Consider the following 24,525-nt stretch of genomic DNA (forward strand, 5'->3'; position numbering starts at 1 on the left):
AAAATATATATATATATATATATATATTTGTTTTGTGTTTCTAAATTTTTAAAATTACATGGCATCATCATACTCTATTTTTCTTTAACTCCCTGGTCCCCCCAACAGCATATCTTGGAGAGTTATACCTATCAGATCAGGCTATTTCGTTTTCTATAATGTTAATGCATCAGGTTTTATTTAATCATTTTCTTGTTTTTAGATAAATTGTTTCCTTTCTTTTTTTAACAGTCTTGAGATATAATTCACATATTACTCATTTCTGCCATTTAAGGAGCAAAATTCAGTGGTTTTTAGTACATTCACAGAGTTGTGCAACCATCACCACAATCAATTTTAGAACATTTTATCACCTCAAAAAGAAACCCTGTACTCTTTAGCTATCACCTCCCATCTCCCTCTGTCTCCTTCCCCTCATTCTAGCCCTAAGTAACCACCAATCCACTTTTTATCTCTATAGATTTGCTTGTTTTGGACATTTCATATAAATGGAATCATATAATATGTGGTCTTTTGTTACTGGTTTCTTTCACTTGGTGTTTTCAAGGTTTATCCATGTTGTAGTATGTATCAGTAATCATTCCTTTTCACAGCTGAATAATGTTCCATTTTATAGATAACACCACATTTTGTTTATCAGTTTATGGATATTTGCATTATCTCTATTTTTTGGCTATTATGAATAATGCTGCTGTGAACATTCTTGTACACATTCTTTTTTTTTTTGCGGTACGCGGGCCTCTCACTGCCGTGGCCTCTCCCACCACGGAGCACAGGCTCCGGACGTGCAGGCCCAGCGGCCATGGCTCACGGACCCAGCCGCTCCACGGCATGTGGGATCTTCCCGGACCGGGGCACAAACCCGTGTCCCCTGCGTCGGCAGGCGGACTCTCAACCACTGCGCCACCAGGGAAGCCCCTTGTACACGTTCTTGTGTGGACATATGTTGTCATTTTTCTTGTATATACCTGGAAGTGGAATTTCTGGCTCAATGTGTTTAACTTTTTGAGCAAAATTGTTCCTTTTCTATGTGTTCACAAACATTACTACAGTTAAAGCCTCTACATGCCTACAAGCAAGTATTTCCCTAGGGTGTATACTCCACAACTTTGTTAATACTTATTATCAGTTAAAAATTTTTGTTTCCCTGTCCAACATGTGGAAAATGGCTTGTTGTATTTTGCCTTTTCCTTATTAATAATGAAGTTGGGCATCTTTTAACGTTTGTTTGCTATTTGCATTTATTCTCCTGAGAATTGTTTGTTTATATCTTTCCCTCATTCAGCAAGTTTCAGATACTGTTTTGTTCTGATTCTAGTAGTCCTTTATTACTATGGCTATTAATCAATTGTTATGTATGGTGGATGAGGCAAACCGCCATGGTCCCTGAACATCTCTGCACATTATTTCTGGACGTGAAAAATACACTTTGCTGATGGAATATTTTCTTTCCTGAAGACCCAGAATAATGTAATGTCACTTTTCTAACCTAGAAAAGTCACTCCAGGTAGAAGCAGGTCTGGTTTAAGCCAACAGATAGAATGTTAATTACAAACAGAATGAGCCTTCAGTTTTAGTAAGTCACTTAAGGTTTTTATAATAACTTTAAGTCTTAAATAATATAAGAAAAAGATATATCAATCACATTTAAGTATCTACTCTTTTAGTATATGTATGATTAGGGAAGACAGCTTGAATTTCATGATTAAACCGTAGCACAGTGATATATTTGGATGTTTCATAGGACTCTTATACTTTCTTTTCTTAGAATTGGCGTGATTTGGATGCAAGAATCACAGATACAGCAAATGAATCAAAAGATAATGTCAGATATTTGTACACTCTAGAAAAAGTATGTCAGCCTCTCTATAACTGTGATCTAGTAAGTATTCTTTTTAAAGTGTAGTTTAAAAAATTAGTGCATACACTTTGTTATAAAGCAGAAACTAACACACCATTGTAAAGCAATTATACTCCAATAAAGATGTTAAAAAAAATAAAATAAAAATTAGCGCATAAAATGAATTTAATGTGTGTGTATTGGGTAAAACATATTGAAATAAGTTATTTAAAAGATATCTTTTCCTATTATATATCTGTAATGAATTATAAACTATTTTTATTATTTTAACCTACATTTAAATATATAGCATTATCATAACTATGACCTGATTTGTGAATTGAGCAAGACAAATATATTAGTTATTCATTGCTTCATAACAAATTACCCCAGAACCGAGTGGCTTAAAACAGTAAGCACTTATTATATCACAGTTTTTGTAGGTCAGGAATTCAGGGACGGCGTAGCTGAGTACCTCTGCTTCAGGGTCTCTCATGAGGCTGCAGTCAAGCTGCTGTCTTGGGATGTGGTCTCTTCTGAAGGGGAGGCTGACTGGGGAGAGTCCACTTCTATCGCACACCACATGGGCCTTTGCACAGGACAACTCGCTTCCCCTAGAGTGAGTGACCCAGGAGTGAGCAAAAGAAAGTGTCCAACTAGCATTACGCTGATACCAAAGCCAGAGAAGAACACCTCAAGAAAATAAAATTACAGGTCAATATTCCTGATGAATATAGATGCAGAAATGCTCAACAAACAGTGGCAAGCCAAATTCCACGGCACATTAAAAGGATCACACACTAAGATCAAGGGGGATTTATTCCTGGGATGCAAAGATGGTTCAACATATGCAAATGGATAAATGTGATACACCACATTAATAGAATGAAAGATAAAAATCATATGATTATTTCAATAGATGCAGAAAAAGCATTTGACAAAATACAACACCCTTTCATGATAAAAGCTCTCAATAAATTGAGTATAGAAGGAGTGTACCTCAACATAATAAAAGAATACATACCCTTTAAAGATTGTATAAATAAAATAAACATGCAAAAAAGAGAAAGTATATGAATATTATAACATCTCTGTACTTTTAAAAATATATTTAAAGCTTTTCACTATAAAAAGTAAACTTGGAAGAAAGATATAATGCTTTTTGCTGTTACCAAGACCTGTAAATTTTAAGGTATACTAATTTCAACTTCTTGATTCAAAAGACTTATTTAAATTCATATAATTTTCAAATCTTTTAGTTTTGGTTTTAGTTCTTTTCATCCTAGTAATTTAAAAAACTTTGTTCAATCCTCTATCAATGCATGTACTTTATTATTATTGTTATCATTGAGCTTTTTACATTCTCTGATGTAGGAATGTTTCTAACATTAGCTTTTGAAATTAGAGAAGTACTGTTAGTATTAAGTCTTATAATTTCTTCTCCCTCATATACCAACTATTTCTGTAGATTCAAAAGTTCTTTTTTTCTCATTTTCTTTATTCTCCTTAAAATAAACCAGAAGCTGCTGTTTAGTTTGTAACTGTCAGTTGAGCAGGAAAAGTGTAGAGGACTCATGCTTCCATTTCTTGTTGATAAAATTTTATGAATTTTGTGTTTCATTTTATCATCTTGATATTGTGCTGTTGGCATATCGACTAATATATTTTATGCATAAAATGTGCCAACACTATATATAGATAAGAACTGTGCGCTCAAGGAGCTACTATTATAAATAATGATGTTTAAAATTCAGATGAAGGGTATTTCCCTGGTGGGCCCATTTGATACTGTCCCCAGGCCTTTTTCATTCTTTGTAGAGTTGCCTTATTGAGGCTGGAAGGGACTCCTTCTAGGCATATTTTTATTAGAATCTTTTTGGTCTACAGATAACACGTATAATATGAATTCTGACATACAGGGTTAACTACAAAGTGACGATACTAATTTCCATAAGCCACCTAAAATTGATTTCATTATGTCATGGTTACACCTCATAACTAGGACATACAGTACACTCAAAAGTAGTTGTTCTTCCTGGCTTATTTATTCCACCACTATTAAAAAATCTTTTTATAGATTTTAAATTGTCCTAGCAATTAAAAGTCTAGCTCCTTGAGGGTGGGAAGGCCATTGACCTTCTGTTGTTCTTCCATAGTGATTTATGATTTACATCAAGGTTAAAAGCAGGATCTCAAAATCTCGGGCACATAGCTGTGGTTATGCTACAGCTCTAGGACCTTGGACAAGGTACTTAACTTCTCTACATCTCTATTTTCTCATTTGCAAAATGGGATAATCATAACACTTTATTTTATAGATTCTAAGACTTTTCTTTCACATTTTAACATCTCTGTATTCAGAGCACAACTTACAGTCAGTCAGGTTTTATGAATCATTGTGAACGTGACTTGACACCATCTGAGATTATTAGTTCTTTCCTTGCGGGGGAAGGAAAGAACTAATGTTTGTTTTGTTTTTGGTACCATGGGTGTGAATTCAGACTACAGTGAGCGAGCACCAGCTTGTGGAACAAATTCTCAGGATAGTTTATTTTCCATCCCTCCCCCAAGGAGCAGGATTGGGACAGGTAGGCTTTATTCCTGTCTTTTTCTCCATGGCTTGTTAATTTCATGCATAGTTTGGTGGCTTAGTTTTTTGTAGGAGTTAGACTCCCCATCTTGAGCATTTTTTTCCCCTTCTTCAGTAGACTGTAAAGCAGTGGTACAGTCTTACAATCAGTGATGTTTTAGATCTGATGAAATCAAACCTGCCTTAAATGGTCATTGTTGGGACTTCCCTGGTGGTGCAGTGGATAAGACTCCACGCTCCCCATGCAGGGGGCTGGGGTTCGATGCCTGGTCAGGGAACTAGATCCCACATGCATGCTGCAACTAAGACCCAGTGCAACCAAATAGACAAATAAATATTTTAAAAAATGGTCATTGTCAACATAAATTAAGATAATATGTGAAGCTCTTCCCCTAGTGCCTGGCGTATAGTAATCATTCAATATACATTAGCAATGGTTTGATATCTCGGATGTACTTGCTCTGCTTTGCTCTAGGCTGTTCTACTTGATGGCTCTAGGCTGTTCTACTTATTTCACTTCTTTGTATGTGTCGTTTCCACCCTGCCTTGACCTCCTCCAGGATAGTTTCTTTATATTTGGAATTCTCCCAGTATTCTTAGAACTTCGTGGTACTTAGTAGGTTTGCTGAAAGGTGAATTGAGTTGAATAATGAGGAAATGAGTTCTAGTCTGAACTCTGTTTCTAATTAGCTTTCTGGCCATACATTAGTCACTTTACCCTTTAAGATATCAGTTTCTTCATCCTTAAAAAGAGCAAGTTGAGCTATTAATACTTAAAATCACTTTCACCTCCAATATTTTATCTTTAAATAAAATTTTAAGTTTACATGTACAGAAAAGTTGCCGTGATCGTACAGAATTCTTTTCATCTAATTTCTCCTGTTAACATCTTGCATGACCTTGGTACATTTGTCAAAACTCATGTCCTTTCTCTGTTTCAGTATCCAGTCAAGGATACCACATTGCTTTTAGTAAAATTTGACTTTTAAGATTAAAATGTTACACTGTTTTATGTATGTTTAGAGCTTTGAATATTATAGGATAGGGGTTATTAAAAATATAAATGTATGCTTAATATATTTCAATTTTAGGTTTCCATGGCACATGGGATACAAAATTTGATAAATGCCATCAAAATGATTCACAGTGTGTCAAGGTACTATAATACTTCGGAGAGAATGACCTCATTGTTTATCAAGGTAAGTTTCCAAGGGAAGAAATCACATTGTAACCCTGTGAAAAGGTTAACAGTGCTTGCCCTCTGAGCCAGGGAAGGGAATTGGGAACTTCGGGTGCCTCTCAGAGTTCTGTATTTTCATACTTTGTGGAAGAGAAAAGAAAGGCATGCCTGGAGTCAGTTGTATTTAATTGAAGAGGATCTTTCTGCTTGTCAGAGGTAAACCCCCAGGTTTTTTGTTTAAAAGTAACTGATGATTTTCTAATTTATTTGTTCCAAATAGTTTTGCATAAGAGCTAAGAATTGTGCCTAGACTGTTACAAGAAACAAAGAAGGACTCTACATAATGATCAAGGGAAAAATAATGCTTCTTTAGCTACTCCCACCCACATTGTGGTTTATGTAAAATCTTCCCATTTAGTGCCATATGATTAATTATTTTAAATAATTGGAAAAATCATCCAAGAAACACAGGAGTAGAATTTACTTATAACTGATTCAAGCAGAACATAACAGTCACATTTCAACTTTCTTTTAGATCAAAGAATAGATTTAATCATTGTCTATGTCCCAAGCAAGGCAAAAACCTTAGGATTCTTCCCTGTCACTTGTCTTCCTCCTTGCTACATGTTCCACATTGAGATTTCTACTTCCATATTATTGTTACTGTGTTTTCAGTGTACGAATCAACAAGTGATCAGACTAAAATCTAAGTATTGCTAGCATTTTTGATCACCGCTGTTTTGTGATTTCCACATCTTCCTCTGCCTTGGATTTATTATTTATTTTGCTGAAAAAAATTCTTCAGTAGTTCTGTGGTGAACCCCCTGAATTCCTGCATGTCTGAAAATCACTTCATTTTGTCTTACCACTCAAATGTTAGTTTGAGATTCTTAAATTCAATATAATTTTTTCCTGGAACTGTAAAGATACTGTTGTATACTATCTACAATTGTTGATAAGAAATTTGATGCTAATCTGATTTTTTTTCCTTTGTGGGAAACCTATTTTATTCTCCCAGGAAGCTTGTAGGATTTTTTCTTCATTCTTGAACTTCTAAAATTTCAAAGTGATGTGGTTCTTTTTACCTTTATCTTGTTCTATACTTGCTGGGTTGTTTCATTCCCAAGACTTTCCTCTCTCTTTATTCCTGGGAAGTTTTCCTGTTTACCTCTGATTATTTCTTATCCACCTATTCAATTTATTCTCTCCCCTTGAATCTAAAATCCTTGTTCCTTAACTTTTTTTTTTGGGGGGGTCCATCTTTGTCCTTTGACCTTTCAGCTCACTCATTGACTGTTCATTTATGTCCCAATTGCTGGTTGGTGCATCAAAAAAAAAATTCAATTTCCAAGTTCTTTTCTTTCATGATGTAAAAATCCTCTCATATCTTTCTTATAAACTTAGTTAATAAAAAATATTTTAAAAGATTTTACATATATCTTTTCTGTATTTTCTCTCTTTGTTGAATTTAATGCTTCTGTTACCATGTTTGTTTTCTTCAGTTGCTTGGTGATTCTTGGTTGTCTGCCCATCTTTGTGTTTGAGACTGCTGATTTGCCTCCCTGTTCTGTTTATTTTGTCTGTCTCTTGTGAGTAAGGAGTATAACTTACTGTTTGGAGGGGTGTGAGAATAGCTTTTCCTCTGATATGTCCTCCTGGGAGTGCTGTAGCTACCTGGGCCACACTTCTCGAAGACTGTGGTCCACACTCATAGCTTTGTCCTTTCAGCATATGTCACTGTTGCCTGCTGTACAAGTTGCTCTAAATTCGGTGTTCAGGGTTACAACTGAGGGTTACCTCACATTGTCTCCCATCTTGAAAAACTTCCATAACTGTTCTACCTTCAAGTAACCTTCTCCAGAACCGGGTTCTGGCTTTCTCTAGTCTTTTTTTTTTCTCTGTAGATTTGGTACTGTGTGATTTCCATATTTTAGGAATTCTCCAAAATTTCTGTGTGTCAGCCTGCCATCTTGGTTTAACTTCCAGACCATTTAAATGGCTGTCTTGCTTTTTTTTTTTTCCTTCTTTATTTTGGGGGATGTGAGAGGTGGTTAACTTAATATTTAGTTTGCATGTTGAAGGATGGAGAAGAATCACAGTTGGACTGGATCAAGACCTAATTAGAGGAGAACTAGACAAAGAGAAAATATAGTTGACTTTGAAATTGATGGCCTCAGTGACGTAGACTTAAATACAGTAGGTAAATGTGACTTTGGGTTTTCTTTGTTTTACCTGGAATGTATATTTCTTTGTTTTTTATATTCTGTAATTAATTCATTCCATAAGGTTTCTATTTATCATATTTTTATGATTTAAAAAACTTAAATTTTATTTCTTTCTCTACCTATAGTTATTCTGGACTTATATTTATTTTAGGTAACAAATCAAATGGTGACAGCATGTAAAGCATATATTTCTGATGGGGGAACTAACCATGTATGGGATCAGGAAATACCAGTTGTACTAAAGAAAATTCAGGTTTGTATAAGTATTTTTATTTTCATAAAGTAAAGCTTTTACCATCTGGCCCACTTTCGCTTACTTTTTTCATTGACAAAGCATGTTAACTTTGAAAAAACATGGTACAGAGTAGCATGAGCATATAAAAAGAACTTCATTAAAATTATCTACCTCCCTTTATGCTTAGTGCTCCTGTTAGGGCATAATTTAATCCTCATCTTGTCCATGGCTGCCTGTACCAGACACCTCGCATGTGCCATTTCATATGCTCTGGCCCCCATCTTTTACTCCAGCCCCTGTTAATTTCATTTTCTTGCCTTTTTGCATTGGTTAGGATTGCCATGCATCCTTAAATAGACCTGGTAATAGTTGGCATCTGATTCTGATCTTCTTTTGGAAGAAAATGCTTCTAACATTTCCCCATTTAGTTTGATGCTTTAATACATCATTGATTAGATTCAAGGAAGTTTTATTCCTAGTTTTAGTACTAGGAGATATTATTAAAAGTTATGAATGGGTTTGGAAAAAATTTTTCAGCACATATTTTTTGAGGAGCTTATAAGATTTTTCTCCTCAATCTATTAATGTTATAGATGACATTTTTAGGTTTTCTAAAATGAAACTATTCTAATATCCCTAGGATAAACTCAACTTGTTCATGGTGTAATTATCTTTTTAAAAACATTCTTAAATTCACTTTGCTACAATTTTCTTTCGGGTTTTTTGCAACTATATTCATGAGAGAGATAGCCTGTAATTTTTCCTTTCTCATAGTGTCCTTGTTAGTGTTTCTGGCACTAAGGTCTCAGAATAAGTACGACTGGAGGAGGGGAAGGAAGTACTTCCCTCTTTTCTAGCCTCTAGAAGAGTTTGTAGAAAATCAAAGCGATCTGTTATTTTGAAAGTCTGAAAGAAATGGCCATACCAGCAAGTCTCCATCTGGAAGTGGTTATTGGCTGTCTTCATGTGCTGGTTCCTGGGCTTTGTAGAGCCTAGGTGGGAGGCTGGGACTGTTGCAGTAGAGCAAGAAAGGATGCTCAGTGCCCTCCACCTAGGATGTGAACTGCTGTGCTTGCAGGGTTGGCCCTGAGCACTCTCATCACCACTCTCTGTCCTCTGGAACTGGAGGGTAAGAAAGAGTTGTCAGAGGAAACAGAAGATGTACTTAAATGAAACAGAAGATGAGGAATTGCAGTTAGGATAGTTTCTCTTCCTGAAAACCCTTGATCTCAACGACTGGAAGAACCAGAATCATTATGCAGTTCTTGGATTTGTTCATGTAAAATACAAAGTTATGCACAGAGAGACCAAAGCAGCACATAAAGCAGTGGTTCTGAACAATACCAAAAGCAGCTGGTGAATCAGTTAAAGAAGGAGATAATGACAACTTCACTTGCATAACTAAAACTTATGAAATGTCTGTGTCAGTGAAAAGAGGAGAAATTAACAGTGTAGATCTTACTTTTGATAACTCAGTTCCTTAGAAAAGTGAAGCAAAGGACAATTTCTTCTAAGTGTTTTCCCAAGTGTTTGAAATGCATTACAGGTGGTAAAAAAGAAAAAGTTCCTAAACTTGGTGATATGAATTAATCATTTGACGATGCAGAGGCATTTTATTCCTGCTGGCATAATTTTTATTATTGGAGAGAATTTTTCTTATTTAAATGAAGGAAAAAAAAGCAGAATGTCCTGATGAAAGGAGAGAGATTGAAAAGCAGAACAGAGCAACAAGGGCACAAAGAAAAAATGAACTGAATGTTAGTTGATAATGCATATAACTGTGATGCAAGGATTTTAAAAATTCAAAGAAAAAGAAAAAGCCAAGAAAGAAGCAGAGGAAAAAGCAAAAGCTGCAGGAAAATTGAAGAAGGAAGAAGCTAAAGAAAAGCAGAGATGAGGTGAATTAGGAGCTGCTTGGATAGGTAAGGAGAAAGAGGAAGTTAGACAAAAGGCATTACTGGCAAAGAAGAAAAAGGATAACCAGGAAAAAAAGCCATTAAGAGGGAAAGGCAATATCAAATCATTATGTTGTACGCCTGAAACTAATATAATGTTATATGTCAATTATATAAGAAAAGAGAAAGGTAGCAAAAACTTCAAAGTTCATGGAGGACCTGGAATTACTTTCCTGATGATGAGATAAAGCCAGTTAAAATGATGGAAGAAGTGGAAAAACTTTGCGATAGGCTTGAACTTGCAAGCTTACTGTACTTAAATGAAACATTCGCATCACCTACAAAAGAAACAGGAATTGCTGCTCTGCCAAAACAGAAGAAATTAATGAGCAAATTAGAAAAGAGAAAGAGGAAATTGAGGCTTGTATGTGCCAAGTATCTAAGAATGCAGAGACATCAACTGTTGAAGGTGGAAATGGCAGTAAAAATTTGTCAGAAGAGAATTGATCTGCAATTGCTAATTAAAACTGTGAGCCTCTTTCTTGCTGGGACAAATTCAAGATGGGAAGTTATTGCCAAGTACATGAACACACATTCTACTTCTGGAAGTCAAAAGAACTGCCAAAGATTTTATTGGCAAAGAACCGTCTCCCAAAACTTGGCCCTCATCAGAAAGACGACATACTGTGTGGAGTAGAGCCTCAAACTGTCAATATAACACCTCAGAACAATTTGAAAATCCATGTGCAGATTTCACCTCTTGACAACAGAAGCACAGAAGCTTTTGGAATGAGCTTTGAAAATGTATCCAGTAAATATACCTGAAAGATGTAGCGTGTATCAGAATTTCATTTCGTTATGGCTGAGTAATATCCCATTGTATGGATATACCACATTTTGTTTATTCATTCATCTTTTGATAGACATTTGGATTGTTACCACCTTCCGACTATTGCGAATAATGCTGCTATGAACATTGCTGTTTAATGATCTCTTTGAGTCTCTGCTTTCAATTATTTTGGGTATATACCTAGAAGTGAAATTGCTGGATCATATGGCAGTTCTGTTTTTAACTTTTTGTGGAACCACCAAACTGTTTTCCCTAGCAGCTCTTCCATTTCACATTCTCACCAACAATGCACAAGAGTTCCAGTTTCTCCACACCGTGCCAATACTTGTTATTTTCTGGTAATAGGTATCCTAATGCATACTAAACGGTATCTTATTGTGTTTTGATTTGCATGTCCCTAATGGCTAGTGATGGTTGAGCATCTTTTCATGTGCTTATTGGCCATTTATATATCTTCTTTGGAGACATGTCTATTCAAATCCTTTACTCATTTTTGAAGTGGGTTCTGTTTTTGTTGAGTTGGAGGAATTCTTTATATATTCTAGATATTAATCCCTTATATATATGTTTTATAAATACATATTGCTTCATTTAAAAAAACTAGTTATTTGACTTCTTTCTATTTCTTCTTGAGACAGTTTTTGTAAGTTTATATTTTTGAGGAATTTCTTCAATTTTTCTAAAATTTGTAATTTATTGGCATAATGTTGATAATATTTTCTTACTAATCTTTGCCTTGTTATGTAATATGTCCCCTTATTCATTAACAATATTACTTATCTTCTCTGTTTTCTTAATCATTCCTGCTCACTCAATCCTCAGATTCAGAACAACCCAACCTCCTCCCAGGAGTTTATCACTTCTGTTTTCGTTGTTATTGTTATTTGCTGGATTCCATGTTTCCCTCTATAGTTTCTCCAGGGTTAATTTTGGGAGTGGGAGTGAGAAACCATTCCCCCCAAATTGTCCAATTGGCAGAAACCAGGACTCTTGACATAGAACTTAGCAATTTATTCTCATAATTGTTTTAATATGCTTCAAGTCACTAGCCATTTACTTACTGGATTAGAAATGAAAGCTTGGTTTTCTGTATTCTAGTTTAACTTGCTTTCTACTACATCTGAAATTTTTTCAGGATACTTTTATTGTATAGTTTCGGGGAATAATTTTCAGATGAGTTGGAGGAAGCAATGAGAAGAATTGTTATTCAGGATGTTATCTGTCCAACAGGAAGGAATTGGTTGGTGAAGAAGAAGTAATAGAAAGTAATTCCTATTAGATGGCATATTCCAGGAGGGTAGGGATCTTATCTGTACTCCTAGCATCTCAAGGAGTTCCTAACATATGGTAGGCACCAAGAAACTTTCTTTTTTTAAAATATTTATTTATTTATTTGGCTGCGCTGGCATCTTTATTGGCACATGCGAGATCTTCATTGTGGCATGCTGGATTTTTTTAGTTGCAGCATGCAGGATCTAGTTCCTTGACTAGGGATCAAACCCGGGTCCCCTGCATTGGGAGCCTGGAGTCTTAACCACTGGACCACCAGGGAAGTCCCTAAACTTTTGTTTAATAAGTGAAAAATAATCAGTGACCTCGAAGAGAGTAATGATTCTGTTTTAGAGATTGAGAGGTGGGGAGGTGTATCATAGCTAGAAGTAGGTATGAGACTAGTTATATAAGCTTGAATGTTTATAGGAATCACCGGGGCAACTGGTTGAAAGTATGGATTCCTGAGTCTCACTCACAGAAATTCTGATTTAGTGGCTGAGGTAGGCAGAATAAAGATGTCCACATCCTAATCCCCGGAATTTGTGAATATATTATATTAAATGTCAAGGGGGAATTAAGGTTACAGGAGGAATTAAGGATGGAGAGATTATCCTGGATTATCTAAGTGGGACCAACGTAAGCACAAAGGTCCTTATAGAGTGAAGAGGGAGCTGGAAGAGTCAGAACCAGGGAGCTGGCATTATGTTAAAGATTTGACTGACCATTGGTGGCTTTGAAAAAGTTTAACATTATTTTTTTTTAAGATGGTTTGGTTAGCTGGACATGACAGTGAGTTCCTACTGCTGGAACCTAGTGACAATGTCCTCTTTTTTTTTTTGTGGTACGCGGGCCTCTCACTGTTGTGGCCTCTCCTGCCGCGGAGCACAGGCTCCGGACGTGCAGGCCCAGCGGCCATGGCTCACGGGCCCAGCCGCTCCGCGGCATGTGGGATCCTCCCGGACCAGGGCACGAACCCACGTCCCCTGCATCGGCAGGTGGACTCTCAACCACTGCGCCACCAGGGAAGTCCACAATGTCCTCTTTTTTTAGCCTGGTTGAACTGACCTCGTATAGCTGTAGTCAAATATTAGGATTTCAGCAATGCACCCATCAAAGACTTTATGATCTTCTCATGGAGAAATGACAGTTGGATGATAAATCAGTATTGCACAGTCTTTATGTTTTTTATACCTGTATGTGAATAATGCTGATTAAAAGATGCCAACTGACTAGATAGATAATTGAAAATAGAATTGATACATAGTTTTTGGCCTCCTGGGAGCTCTGATTAGCCATGAAAACATGACAACAAATAGTGTATGTGGTAACTTTGATAAGGATAAGAGTTAAGGGGAAATATTGAGGATAAAGAAGATGAGACTATATTGTAAAACAGAAAAAAGAAACTATTGATTTTCATAGGCCTTTCAATGTGTGGGCAGAGAACTTGAATTTTTAATGTTAACAGCGGCAGCCCCTATTTGAGGGGTTGATGTGATCAATTTTGTGTGAGGATAGAATTTTTGAATTTTTCACTCATAAACAAGTGTCTCACTATGTACTATACCCCTTTTAAATCTCTCATAGGACTGCATTTTTCTATTCAAGGAATATCAGACATCTTTTCACAAAACAAGGAAACAGATTTTAGAATCCTCAGGGGAAAAATCTTTTGAGGTTTCAGAAATGTATATATTTGGTAAATTTGAAGCTTTCTGCAAAAGACTGGAGAAGGTAAGCGTCGTGCAGCCACAGTTGCTACTACCAACCGTACCTTTCCAGTTATTTCATACTTTATGTAGCATCACTGAGAATTATTTTTCCAGATCTCTTGTCTTACTATTGATCTGACTCATCCACTATTACTCATAGATTACTGCATTTTATTTTATTTTATTTATTTTATTTTTTAATTTTTTTTCCCTTACCCGGGCCTCTCACTGTTGTGGCCCCTCCTGTTGCGGAGCACAGGCTCCAGACACGCAGGCTCAGCGGCCGTGGCTCGCGGGCCCAGCCACTCCGCGGCATGTGGAATCTTCCCGGACCGGGGCACGAACCCGCGTCCCCTGCATTGGCAGGCGGACTCTCAACCACTGCGCCACCAGGGAAGCCCTACTGCATTTTATTATAACTTATTTTTTCATTCCTAATTACTATCTTCTGCCCGTCTCACAAAAGCTATTGCAGACTTTCACTTCTCTTGAGACCTCAATTCTATCTTTACCTATAGAGCTTGAACTTAAAGCCTCTGCTCTTAACCATTGTATCAGGCTGAGAAAAGGTGTGAGGTGACATATCTGCAGTATCTGGCAGAACCCAGTAGTTGTGTCATATCTGGATGTGTGAGCACCTTCTCTTACTAGGCCATATATATGGTCTAAACATAGAGATTGTATGGGCAATGTCTTTGCTGGGCGGATATGGGTTAGAAACTTCAGCACACTTTTTTTTTTTTTTTTGCGGTACGCAGGCCTCTCACTGTTGCGGCCTCTCCCGTTGCGGAGCACAGGCTCTGGACGCTCAGGCTCAGCGACCAAGGCTCACGGGTCCAGCCGCTCTGCGGCATGTAGGGTCTTCCCGGACCGGGGCACGAACCCGTGTCCCCTGCATTGGCAGGCGGACTCTCAACCACTGCGCCACCAGGGAAGCCCTTCAGCACTTTTGATTCATTCATTGATTAGGACTGGCTGGAGAGGAGTGATGTTTTTCCAGGGGATACAGGGCAGCCCATATCAGAGGCTTCTTCGAATCAACCTTTGCAAAGCCTACAAAGATATCATCTAGGTACCACCCTCCCCATGGCCCCACCGTTCTGCCAACTCCCTAAGTCCTAATAACAGGAGTCTGCTTGTCGTTTGTTGGAAATTGGTGGGGGGCATTTCACAAGTTGAAGGGCATTTCCTGTACATGCCAGCAGAGGAAAATATGGGTGATGAACAAAACCAAGTTACTGAGTGGGGCTGTTTTTTGTTTGTTTCTTTAGCAGCTTAACTGAGATACAATTCACAAACCATATAATGTATTCATTTAAAGTGTACAAGTCAATGTTTTCCAATATATTCACAGGATTCTGCAACCATACCACCATCTAATTTTAGAACATTTTCATTTCCACTAAAAGAAACCCTGTGCCCATTAGCAGTGATACCCCATTCTCCCCTCTACCCAGCCCTAAGCACCTGCTAATCTACTTTCTGTTTCTATAGATTTGCCTATTCTCGACATTTCATATAAATGGAATCATATAATATGTGGTCTTTTGTGACTGTCTTCTTTCACTTAGTATAGTATTTTCAAGGTTCATCTATGTTGTAGTATTCCTTTTTATTGCTGAATAATATTCCATCATTTGGATATACCATATTTTACTTATCCATTCATTTGTTGGTGGACATTTGGTTTTTCCTACTTTTTGGCTATTATGACTAATGCTGCTATGGATATATATATATGTGTTTTTGTGTGAACATATGTTGTCATTTCTTTTGAGTATATGCATAGGATTGGAATTGCTGGGTCAGATAATAACTCCATGTTTACCTTTATTGAGGAAGTGCCAAACTGTTTTTCCAAGTAGTTGCATCATTTTGTAGTCTCAGAAGCAATGTATGAGGGTTCCAATTTCTCTGCATCCTTGTAACACTTATTGTCTGTCTTTTTGAATTTAGCCATCCTAGTGGGTGTGAAGTGACATCTCATTGTAATTTTGATTTGCATTTCCCTGATGACTAATGGTGTTGAGCATCTTTTTTTTTTTTTTTTTTTTTTTTTTTTTGTGGTACGCGGGCCTCTCACTGTCGTGGCCTCTCCCGTTGCGGAGCACAGGCTCCGGACGCGCAGGCTCAGCAGCCATGGCTCACGGGCCCAGCCGCTCCGTGGCATGTGGGATCTTCCCGGACCGGGGCACGAACCCGTGTCCCCTGCATCGGCAGGCGGACTCTCAACCACTGCGCCACCAGGGGAGCCCATGTTGAGCATCTTTTTAAATGCTTATTGTCCATCTGTATTTCTTCTTTGGAGAAATTTCTATTTAAATTCTTTGCACGTTTTAAATTGAGTTATTTGTGTTTTCGTATTTCAGTTTCTAAGAGTTCTTTATATATTCTGGGTCTTAAGTCCCTTATCAGATATGATTTTCAAATATTTTCTCTCTTTCTACAGGTCATCTTTTCACTTTCTTGTGTTCTTTGAAGCAGGATGTTTTGTTTTGTTTTGCTTCAATATTTATTTATTTATTTGTTTATTTTGGCTGCACTGAGTCTTAGTTGCGGCCCGTGGGATCTTCGTTGCTGCATGCTGGCTCTTAGTTGCAGCATATGGACTTCTTAGTTGTGGCATACATGTGGGATCTAGTTCCTCGACCAGGGATCGAACCTGGGCCCCCTGCATTGGGAGGGCAGAGTCTTGCCCACTGGACCGCCAGGGAATTCCTTGAAGCAGGAAGTTTTAAATTTTGTTGAAGTCCAATTTATCAAGTATTTCTTTTGTTGCTTGTGCTTTTGGTGCCACATCTGGGAAGATGTTGTGTGAGGCTGTTTTGTGAACAGTGAGGATTTCTTGGGGAAAAATGTCCAATTTAGAATGATATTGACATGGATCAAATGAATAATAAGCCCCGTTGGTCAGGACCTGTTCTACAGAAATGTTTAACATTTCTGAAACCATCAGAATGTAAACCTGGAGGTGAGTCCTGGTTACTGTTAATTTTTCCAGGAGCGGGGGCCCTTGCTAACTTGGGTGCAGTTTTACATTTGGTAGAGTTTCCAGGCTGGACCTTAATTATTAGCCCGTGTGCAGTAAAGATCTTTGGTGGCAGGTCTAATGCTGGGCATAATGAACATCCATCTGTAAAGCAGCAGCCCAAGCATTCCTGATGCTAGAGGGAGTGGGTAATAATGGCCAGCTACATTAGCTACTCCCTCGCCTTACCTCTGGAGAAGCCCTGCCTGTAGTCGTAAGGATACAACTTCATGCCACAGAGGCTCAGCAGTCAGAGCCAGCGCAGCACTCCCTAGGGACCTTACTTGAAGTGCATCCTGGTTGCTAGGTTATTCCAACTCCCCTGTGCTAAGAATTTCTCGGCTGACTGGCAACTCTCCCAGGTGTAACTGGTAGATGTTGGTGTCCAGATTCTTAAAGGTGGGGCATAATAGTTACCTGGAAATGTGGCCAGAATTTTTATAATCCTTTAGAGGTGGTTACTGAATGGCCTTGGTGGGCTTCCCCTGCTGAGTGGGGCACAGCAGGGACCACTGTGGGACCCCACCTATGAGCTCTTAAATAGTTGAAGAGGAGAGACAGAAGGGCAGGCTAAGCCAGAGCCTGTTAGGGAAAGCTCAGATTCAGATGTCAGGATGACCAAGTATGAAAGTCAAAGGACAGACAGGATTGAGCTTGGGGTTGGAGAACCAGGACCTCAGAGTTGGGCAGAGATGTTGGGGATCTTTAAGGAACAAGTGAGGAGGAAAGTGCTAGTGTGTCAGCTTAGGGTGCCTGAAACGCATCTTTTTTGGTAGGTGGAGACTTGGTGCATTGAGTGTTAGTCTGCCCTAAAGAACCAGAATCGTGTATAATATCCCTTGTTTCTGTTCTGCCATGTAAATTTTGGTGAATTTTGGTTTCTCAATATTGATGAATTTGGTTTCCCAGAGCTCTGTCTTTAGTTTTCTTCTCACCCTGAACATTTGTGGGAGAGAAGCGAAGGAGTGGGAAGCTTTGAGCATTGTTTTCCAGAGCAGGAATCAAAATGGGGAATCATTTTGATGAATATTAAGGAACTGAGTAGCCTGTGGACATGAAAGATTTTTTTTTTGGTGAAGTAGGTGGTGTTGGTACATTGAGATGGAGCCAGCTGTTTCTGAAATAAAGTTCATTGTGAGGATTTTCCGGGGTTCTTTAGGGGTCAGAAGTGACTACGGTCATCTTTCAGGATTGTGTGACCTTTCCTTTGCCTGAATGTGGAATTATGCTAGTGTTACATATCAGAACTATGGTGAGGGCCAGAAAGATGGTAACACTTTTGAATCCAGTGATCCAGTGAAACGATTTTCAGAACATTCTCAAGAACAAAATGCTGAAACTATTTAGACCTCTGCAAGGCCTTTTACTCACTGTCCCTCACCACCCCACCTCCTCTTGGAAGACAAGGTGATCAGATTCTGAGAAAGGCTCTAAACTCTCTCTACTTATGGCAGAACATCCTCTGTCTTAAATAGTCTAAGAGTAGTAATGACTGGAACAGAAATTTGTCTTCTGTTTTCTCTCCTCTGGTTGGTTTTACCTTAAATGATTCTAAAGCCTGTTTACTGGCTTGTTTTTTAAAAATCATTGATTCATTAAGAGTTAATTCTAGGGAAGGGTGCTAATTTCTAACTTTTAAACTAAAGTAACACTTTTCTTTTTAAGATTACAGAAATGATAACTACTGTGCAAACATATTCAGCCTTGAGCAATTCTCCCATAGAGGGAATAGACATTATGGCAATAAAATTCAAAAATATATATCAAGGGGTTAAGAAAAAGCAGTATGATATTTTGGATCCAAGAAGGACAGAATTTGACATGGATTTCTTAGATTTCACGGCAAAAATCAAGGCTTTAGAGGTAAGTAATTATACACACTTTTGATTTAGTAAAGCTGAAATGTAATCAATAGTACTGAAATTCACATATTTACTATTTATTACAAATTACTCTTGCAAATTGATCAGAAATATTTGCCAGCATGAATAATTTTCTTACCAGCCCACAAAATGTTTTCTTTTTTTTTTTTTTTTAATGAAAAATGAGCTTATTCAATAAAAGATATCAGTAACTAACCAGAAGCCCAAAGGGCTTATTGTAGCTGGGTTTATTTTTAATGTGTATTAAAAAATATATTCGATTTTTGTTGTGCCAAGGACTAGTGTCACTTGTCCTGTGTAAGAGAGAATTCGTAGGCCTTGTTCCTTGTTCAGTGTGAGAAGATTTGAGAGCAGGTTAGGACGATGGAACACTCTTCCCTTGGCACTGTGCTTTATGGCCACATTCTCTCTGCAGCTTAGAGGATGACTCTGAAGAGACCCTCCTCCTGTCTGTCATAGCTGAAGGGACACCAGAGGGATGAGACTGTAACAGGTTTCTTTCTCACCTTTTGGGCTAATATGACTTCAGTTACTCTCTTACTGAAAACTGTTAACCTAGGTGTAGCCCCAGGGAATAGTCTCCTCTTTGCTGCAGAATGTCTTGGAGACACAGAGAGGGACAAGAATATACCCTGCCCACTTCCTGAGTCTTAAATCCTTGCCAAGAAGGTGAGGAAGATGATATATTTTTTCTCATTTATTTTACTTTTTTTTTGTGGTACGCGGGCCTCTCACTGTTGTGGCCTCTCCCGCCGCGGAGCACAGGCCCCGGACGCGTAGGCTCAGCGGCCACGGCTCACGGGCCCAGCCGCCCTGTGGCACGCGGGATCCTCCCGGACTGGGGCATGAACCCGCGTCCCCTGCATCGGCAGGCGGACTCCCAACAACTGCGCCACCAGGGAAGCCCTCTCATTTATTTTTTTTTAAAGACTCTCTAAAAACTATATTGTATGTAATTTGGGCAATATAAATTTAAAAGATCCTAAAATTCTAGCAACAACACTTTTTCTTTTTGACACAGGTTTCCTTTCAGTTTTTGAAAGTTAGACTCTGATAGGGAGACATATTTTACTTTTTACTTCTAGTGTTTGGTTTTGGGAGTTATATCTTGATAGCAGTGGGAATTTGTGTTTTTTAAAAAACTTATTGCTTAAATTATTTTTATGATTCATTAATAAGATTATATGTTATAAAGCCTTTACTGTGGTCTTGGATACAAGTTTAGCTTTCAGTAAATTTAGAGGCCATATTAAGTTTTTAGTATCTAAAAAGATATGCCAGTGTTTTAACTTTTCTTCCTTTTACAATGTTTGATTAATGGGTGTAGTATGTACTTGTAGACAGTACCAATATAATCTATAAGTGAAAGTAATTTGCGGAGTGCTTCAGTTCCATCACTTGGGCACCAGGAGTTTGGAGTTCACTGTTCCGGATGGTGGGAGTCTTGGAAGAACATTTTCGGTTTCTTATCCCTCCTTAGTGTGGCAAAGAGGTTTCTGAGAGCGGCCGTGTCAGAAAATGACACCTGTTCACCCTGGGTGTCTGTAGTGTCACTACACTGCTCTACCGACATGCTAAGAAATCCTAAATCTCCCCCAAAAATGGACTTTGTAAGGGACTTTCACTCCTTGGATAAATTCTCTAGGTCAACATCCAATAAATAATGAGCCGCAAATGCAAACCACATATATAATTTTAATTTTTTAGTAGCCACGTGCATAAAAGTAAAAAGAAGTAGGTGATGTTACTTTTAATGATATACTTTATTCAACCCAACATATTCAAAATATTATTTTAACATATCACTAATAAAAACCATTATGAGATATTCTTATTTTCATACTGTCTTTGAAGTTTTGTGTGTATTTTACATTTATAGCACATCTCACTTAGAAGTAGTGACATTTTAAGTGCTCAGTAGAAACATGTGGCCAGTGGCCACCATACCAGACAGTGCAGTTCTAGATGCTTAGATGGTAGATGTATTTGAGGCTCGTATTTTGATTCTGTAGGAGAATCATTCATTGTTGTTAAACAAAACTAATCTTTTCCTTAACTCAAAAGATCATTCAAACATTAATGTTGCATTTCAGGTACAGATACAGGCATTCATGAACAGTACTTTTGGAAAAATTTTGTCTTCTCAGCAGGCTCTTCAGCTGCTTCAAAGGTATTTATAATGCGTTAAGCAGTATAGTTTCTAGGTGGGATAACTTTAGAGCTGAAAATAACAATTTCAAAAAAATTTTGGAAATCTCTCCTATGTAAACTTTAAAACTTATAAACAGTAATCTCCCAATTACCATTAAATAGACTGGTGAAAATTGAAATATAGTATGATATTTTTCATTTTCATTTTTCATTGCATTTTTTGGTAGCGGAAAATCTTTCAATAAGGAAATGATTTCACATTTTCCCCCAGCTATGTAATATGTTAAGGTTAATTTCGTAAGTGTTATTGGAAAGGGAACAAATAATGTTTAATTCTGCATACTGAAAGGATTTCTAACAGTGAAATTATCTAAGAATAGTAGGTCCCCAAACTTTCTGTTTTCCCTCCTGAGTGCTTATGTAGCTGCCTTTCCTTCTAGTCCTGACAGCGGTGCTCCCCTAAAGGGCAGGAAAGCCTGGATTAGAAGGATGGGCTAGACCAGAAGCCGTTTTCTTGCAGCTCAGGAAGGGCTCACTATGCATGTTAGGGACCGTTTTGAAATTCTGCCCTGAGAGCCAGTGGATCTGGGTTTGGGTCTGACTTTGGGTTTGGGTCTGACTTTCCCATCTCTCTAATGCTGGATCATACCTGTGAAACCTTACCTCATGAGACCATCATAAGAGTTGAAACAGACATATAATGATTTTGATGAGTGACAGTACTGTACAAACAGATGGCAGTACCATTTTCTTGGCAATTTCTCTGTCTCTGTCTCTCTCTTTTTACCTATGGTATGCTGGTGTTAACTCATTTTATTATCAGGAAGTTATGGTTCTAGTATTTCCTATGCCTAACTTAGTCTCTTAGTGGAAGTGACATTTGGCTGACAAAATCATTATATCATTATGCCGATTTGGGATGACGTGAGCAGTAATATTGGCAAGGGGACATTCATTGAGCTCCCCTCCATCTTTGCTAAGCCAGCTCCCCACTCATCTTTTTTTTTCCCCACTCATCTTTTTAATCTGAGTTCAGATGTCACTTTTTCAAGGAAGTCTTTCTTGACTTCCCAGACTTGGCTGGGTTCCCCTGTTACATGCATTTCTGGCACCCTTGTAATTTAAATAATTATTTATGTCACTCCTGACCGATCTCTGCCTTTTCCGTAAGGTAATCATTGGCTCCAAGAGGGCTGGAACCACACCTGTCTTGTCCATCACTGTAACCTAGGGCAATGCATGAGGCCTGGTGTGAATATCTGTCAAATGAGTAAATGGATTTTTAGGATTGCAACAATTCTTAAGTGTGTTTCTCATTTATTTTTAAATTATTCACCCTCAATTGCTTTTAGATTCCAAAAACTGAACATTCCCTGTCTTCAATTAGAAATAAACCACACCATTGGGCTTATTCTTCAGTATTATGTGGCTGAACTTGAAGCTATTAAGAAGGCAAGTATCATATTTATAAATAGAATGGTACTTCAGTACAAAAAGAAAAAATATGCTGGAAGTATTTGCCATCATTATCTTGTGCCAAGCTTATCAGACAAATCCTCTCATTGCTGAGTATTTTTTTTTTTTTTTTTTTTTTTAGGGGCTTCCCTGTTGTTTGGACATGAACCCATGTCCCCTGCATCGGCAGGCGGACTCTCAACCACTACGCCACCAGGGAAGCCCTGCTGAGTATCTTTGATGCTCCTCTTTCTATGGGAGAAGGTGCTGACAGTGTGTGTCCCTGGACAACCAGATCACATGCCTTTGCTCTTAAGAACTGTCTTTTTATGACAGCATTCATGTATGCATGGGAAAGCCCGTTTAAGTTAATATTTTTGGGTATCAAAATATGGGCTCTGGAGAATATTATGACAGATATAATGTAGCTGTGTGCTCCTGCTTTATTTTTTAATTTTTTTAAATACAAGAAGTGATTTATTAGAGCATCCCTTGTGGTGCGGTGGTTAAGAATCCGCCTGCCAATGCAGGGGACATGGGTTCGAGCCCTGGTCCGGGAAGATCCCACATGCCACGGACCATGCATGCAACTAAGCCTGTGTGCCACAGCTACTGAGCCTGTGCTCTAGAGTCCGTGAACCACAACTACTGAGCCCACATGCCACAACTACTGAAGCCCGCGCGCCTAGAGCCCGTGCTCCGCAACAAGAGAAGCCACTGCAATGAGAAGCCCGCACACCACAACGAAGAGTAGCCCCCGCTCACCGCCACTAGAGAAAGCCCGCACGCAGCAACGAAGACCCAACACAGCCAAAAATAAAATAAATAAATTTATAAAAAATAAAAGAAGTGATTTATTAGAATAGGACGCTTGTGAGGCTTACAAGTCGGCGGGTCGGAGGGTGCTGCACACAGAGAACTTAGTGGGCAACTAAGTTTTATAATTAAAGGAAAAGTTGGGAGGGGGAGAAGACCACCTTCTTCCTCATTTCTTTTTAAATTTTACTTAAAAAAATTTTTTTTATTGGGGTATAGTTGATTTACAATGTTGTATTAGTTTCAGGTGTACAGCAAAGTGAAACAGTTATACATATGTCCACTCCTTTTTTTTCTTGATTCTCTTCCCATATAGGCCACTACAGAGTACTGAGTAGAGTTCCCTGTGCTGTACAGCAGGTTCTTATTAGTTATGTATTTTATGTATAGTAGTGTGTGTATGTCAACCCCAAGCTCCAGCTTTTGAATACATCCTTAAAATTGGGGATAAAAGGCAGAAAAAAAGTATGCATGTAATGGGAAGTAAGGGTTAAGAGAGAATTAAGTGTCGTATATTGTAATCATCATAGTTTTTGAGCCTCAGGTTGATATCTCTGGAGTGCATTTACGTATTTATTGACTACCTCTTGTGTATAAAACATGTGAATAATGGTAAAACATCAATACAAATATAGCTGTATATATTTTTGCCTTTTCCATTGTATTGAATTTCAAACATTAATGCCAGACCTTTAATTACAGCTTTATCATTCTCAAAAAGATGACCCACCTCTGGCTCGCAACATGCCCCCTATAGCAGGAAAGATCCTTTGGGTGAGGCAGCTCTATCACCGGATAAGTGAGCCCATCAACTATTTTTTTGTAAGCCAATAGTTAAATTTACAGTATGTGGATCATGGTGGTTTTTAATACAAGAAATATATTTTATCCTGTAACATTTGTGTCCAGTAAAGTAGCTAGAGCTAATTCTTTTACTGGGCAAAGGAAATTTAGTTTACAAATATGCTTGAGAGAGACTAAGCTATTTCTTTCATGTTTGGTAGATAATCCCATTTAATTATAGTTAATCTCTAAGGGGACGAATCTTAAAAATTTATGACGCTTAATAAACAGGACACTCTCTTTTGTAAAATAATTGTTTTGAAAATAATAGAACACAGGCCTAGTACTGAAACTTACTTCTATATGTGGACGGATAGGTCACTGATACACATTATTGAAGGCTAGGATGCATTCAGAGTATATTCCTGTGTATTGAACTGAGACCAAGAGCAGAGTATAATAGAGTACATTCATCCTCTGTGTCCTTAAGACTATTAGATTTCTGAAAAACACCAGGATAGTCTTAAGCCTTGTTGGCATTCTGAAATTGCCAGTTTGTTTTCTCTCTCTCTTTTTTTTTTTTTGTTGTTGTTGTTTTCTGTTTGCTTTG

The 24,525-nt window shown here is 37.9% G+C and overlaps 1 protein-coding gene and 1 pseudogene across 1 annotated transcript in view; both read left to right on the forward strand.

The window, feature by feature from the left end:
• Positions 1-24,525, forward strand: part of DNAH8 (dynein axonemal heavy chain 8) — a 318,214-nt gene that overhangs the window by 25,768 nt on the left and 267,921 nt on the right. Inside the window, exons 9-16 of the mRNA XM_024766073.1 lie at positions 1,769-1,882; positions 5,522-5,629; positions 7,987-8,088; positions 13,675-13,821; positions 18,493-18,690; positions 20,804-20,880; positions 22,214-22,313; positions 23,835-23,954. Coding sequence (XP_024621841.1) covers positions 1,769-1,882; positions 5,522-5,629; positions 7,987-8,088; positions 13,675-13,821; positions 18,493-18,690; positions 20,804-20,880; positions 22,214-22,313; positions 23,835-23,954 — 966 coding nt within the window. The remainder of the gene's footprint in view (positions 1-1,768; positions 1,883-5,521; positions 5,630-7,986; positions 8,089-13,674; positions 13,822-18,492; positions 18,691-20,803; positions 20,881-22,213; positions 22,314-23,834; positions 23,955-24,525) is intronic.
• On the forward strand, positions 9,230-10,938 carry LOC112413815 (dnaJ homolog subfamily C member 2 pseudogene; annotated as a pseudogene).

This window comes from Neophocaena asiaeorientalis, unplaced genomic scaffold (assembly GCF_003031525.2).
Source record: "Neophocaena asiaeorientalis asiaeorientalis breed wild unplaced genomic scaffold, Neophocaena_asiaeorientalis_V1.1 scaffold46, whole genome shotgun sequence".
Taxonomy (NCBI): Eukaryota; Metazoa; Chordata; class Mammalia; order Artiodactyla; family Phocoenidae; genus Neophocaena; species Neophocaena asiaeorientalis.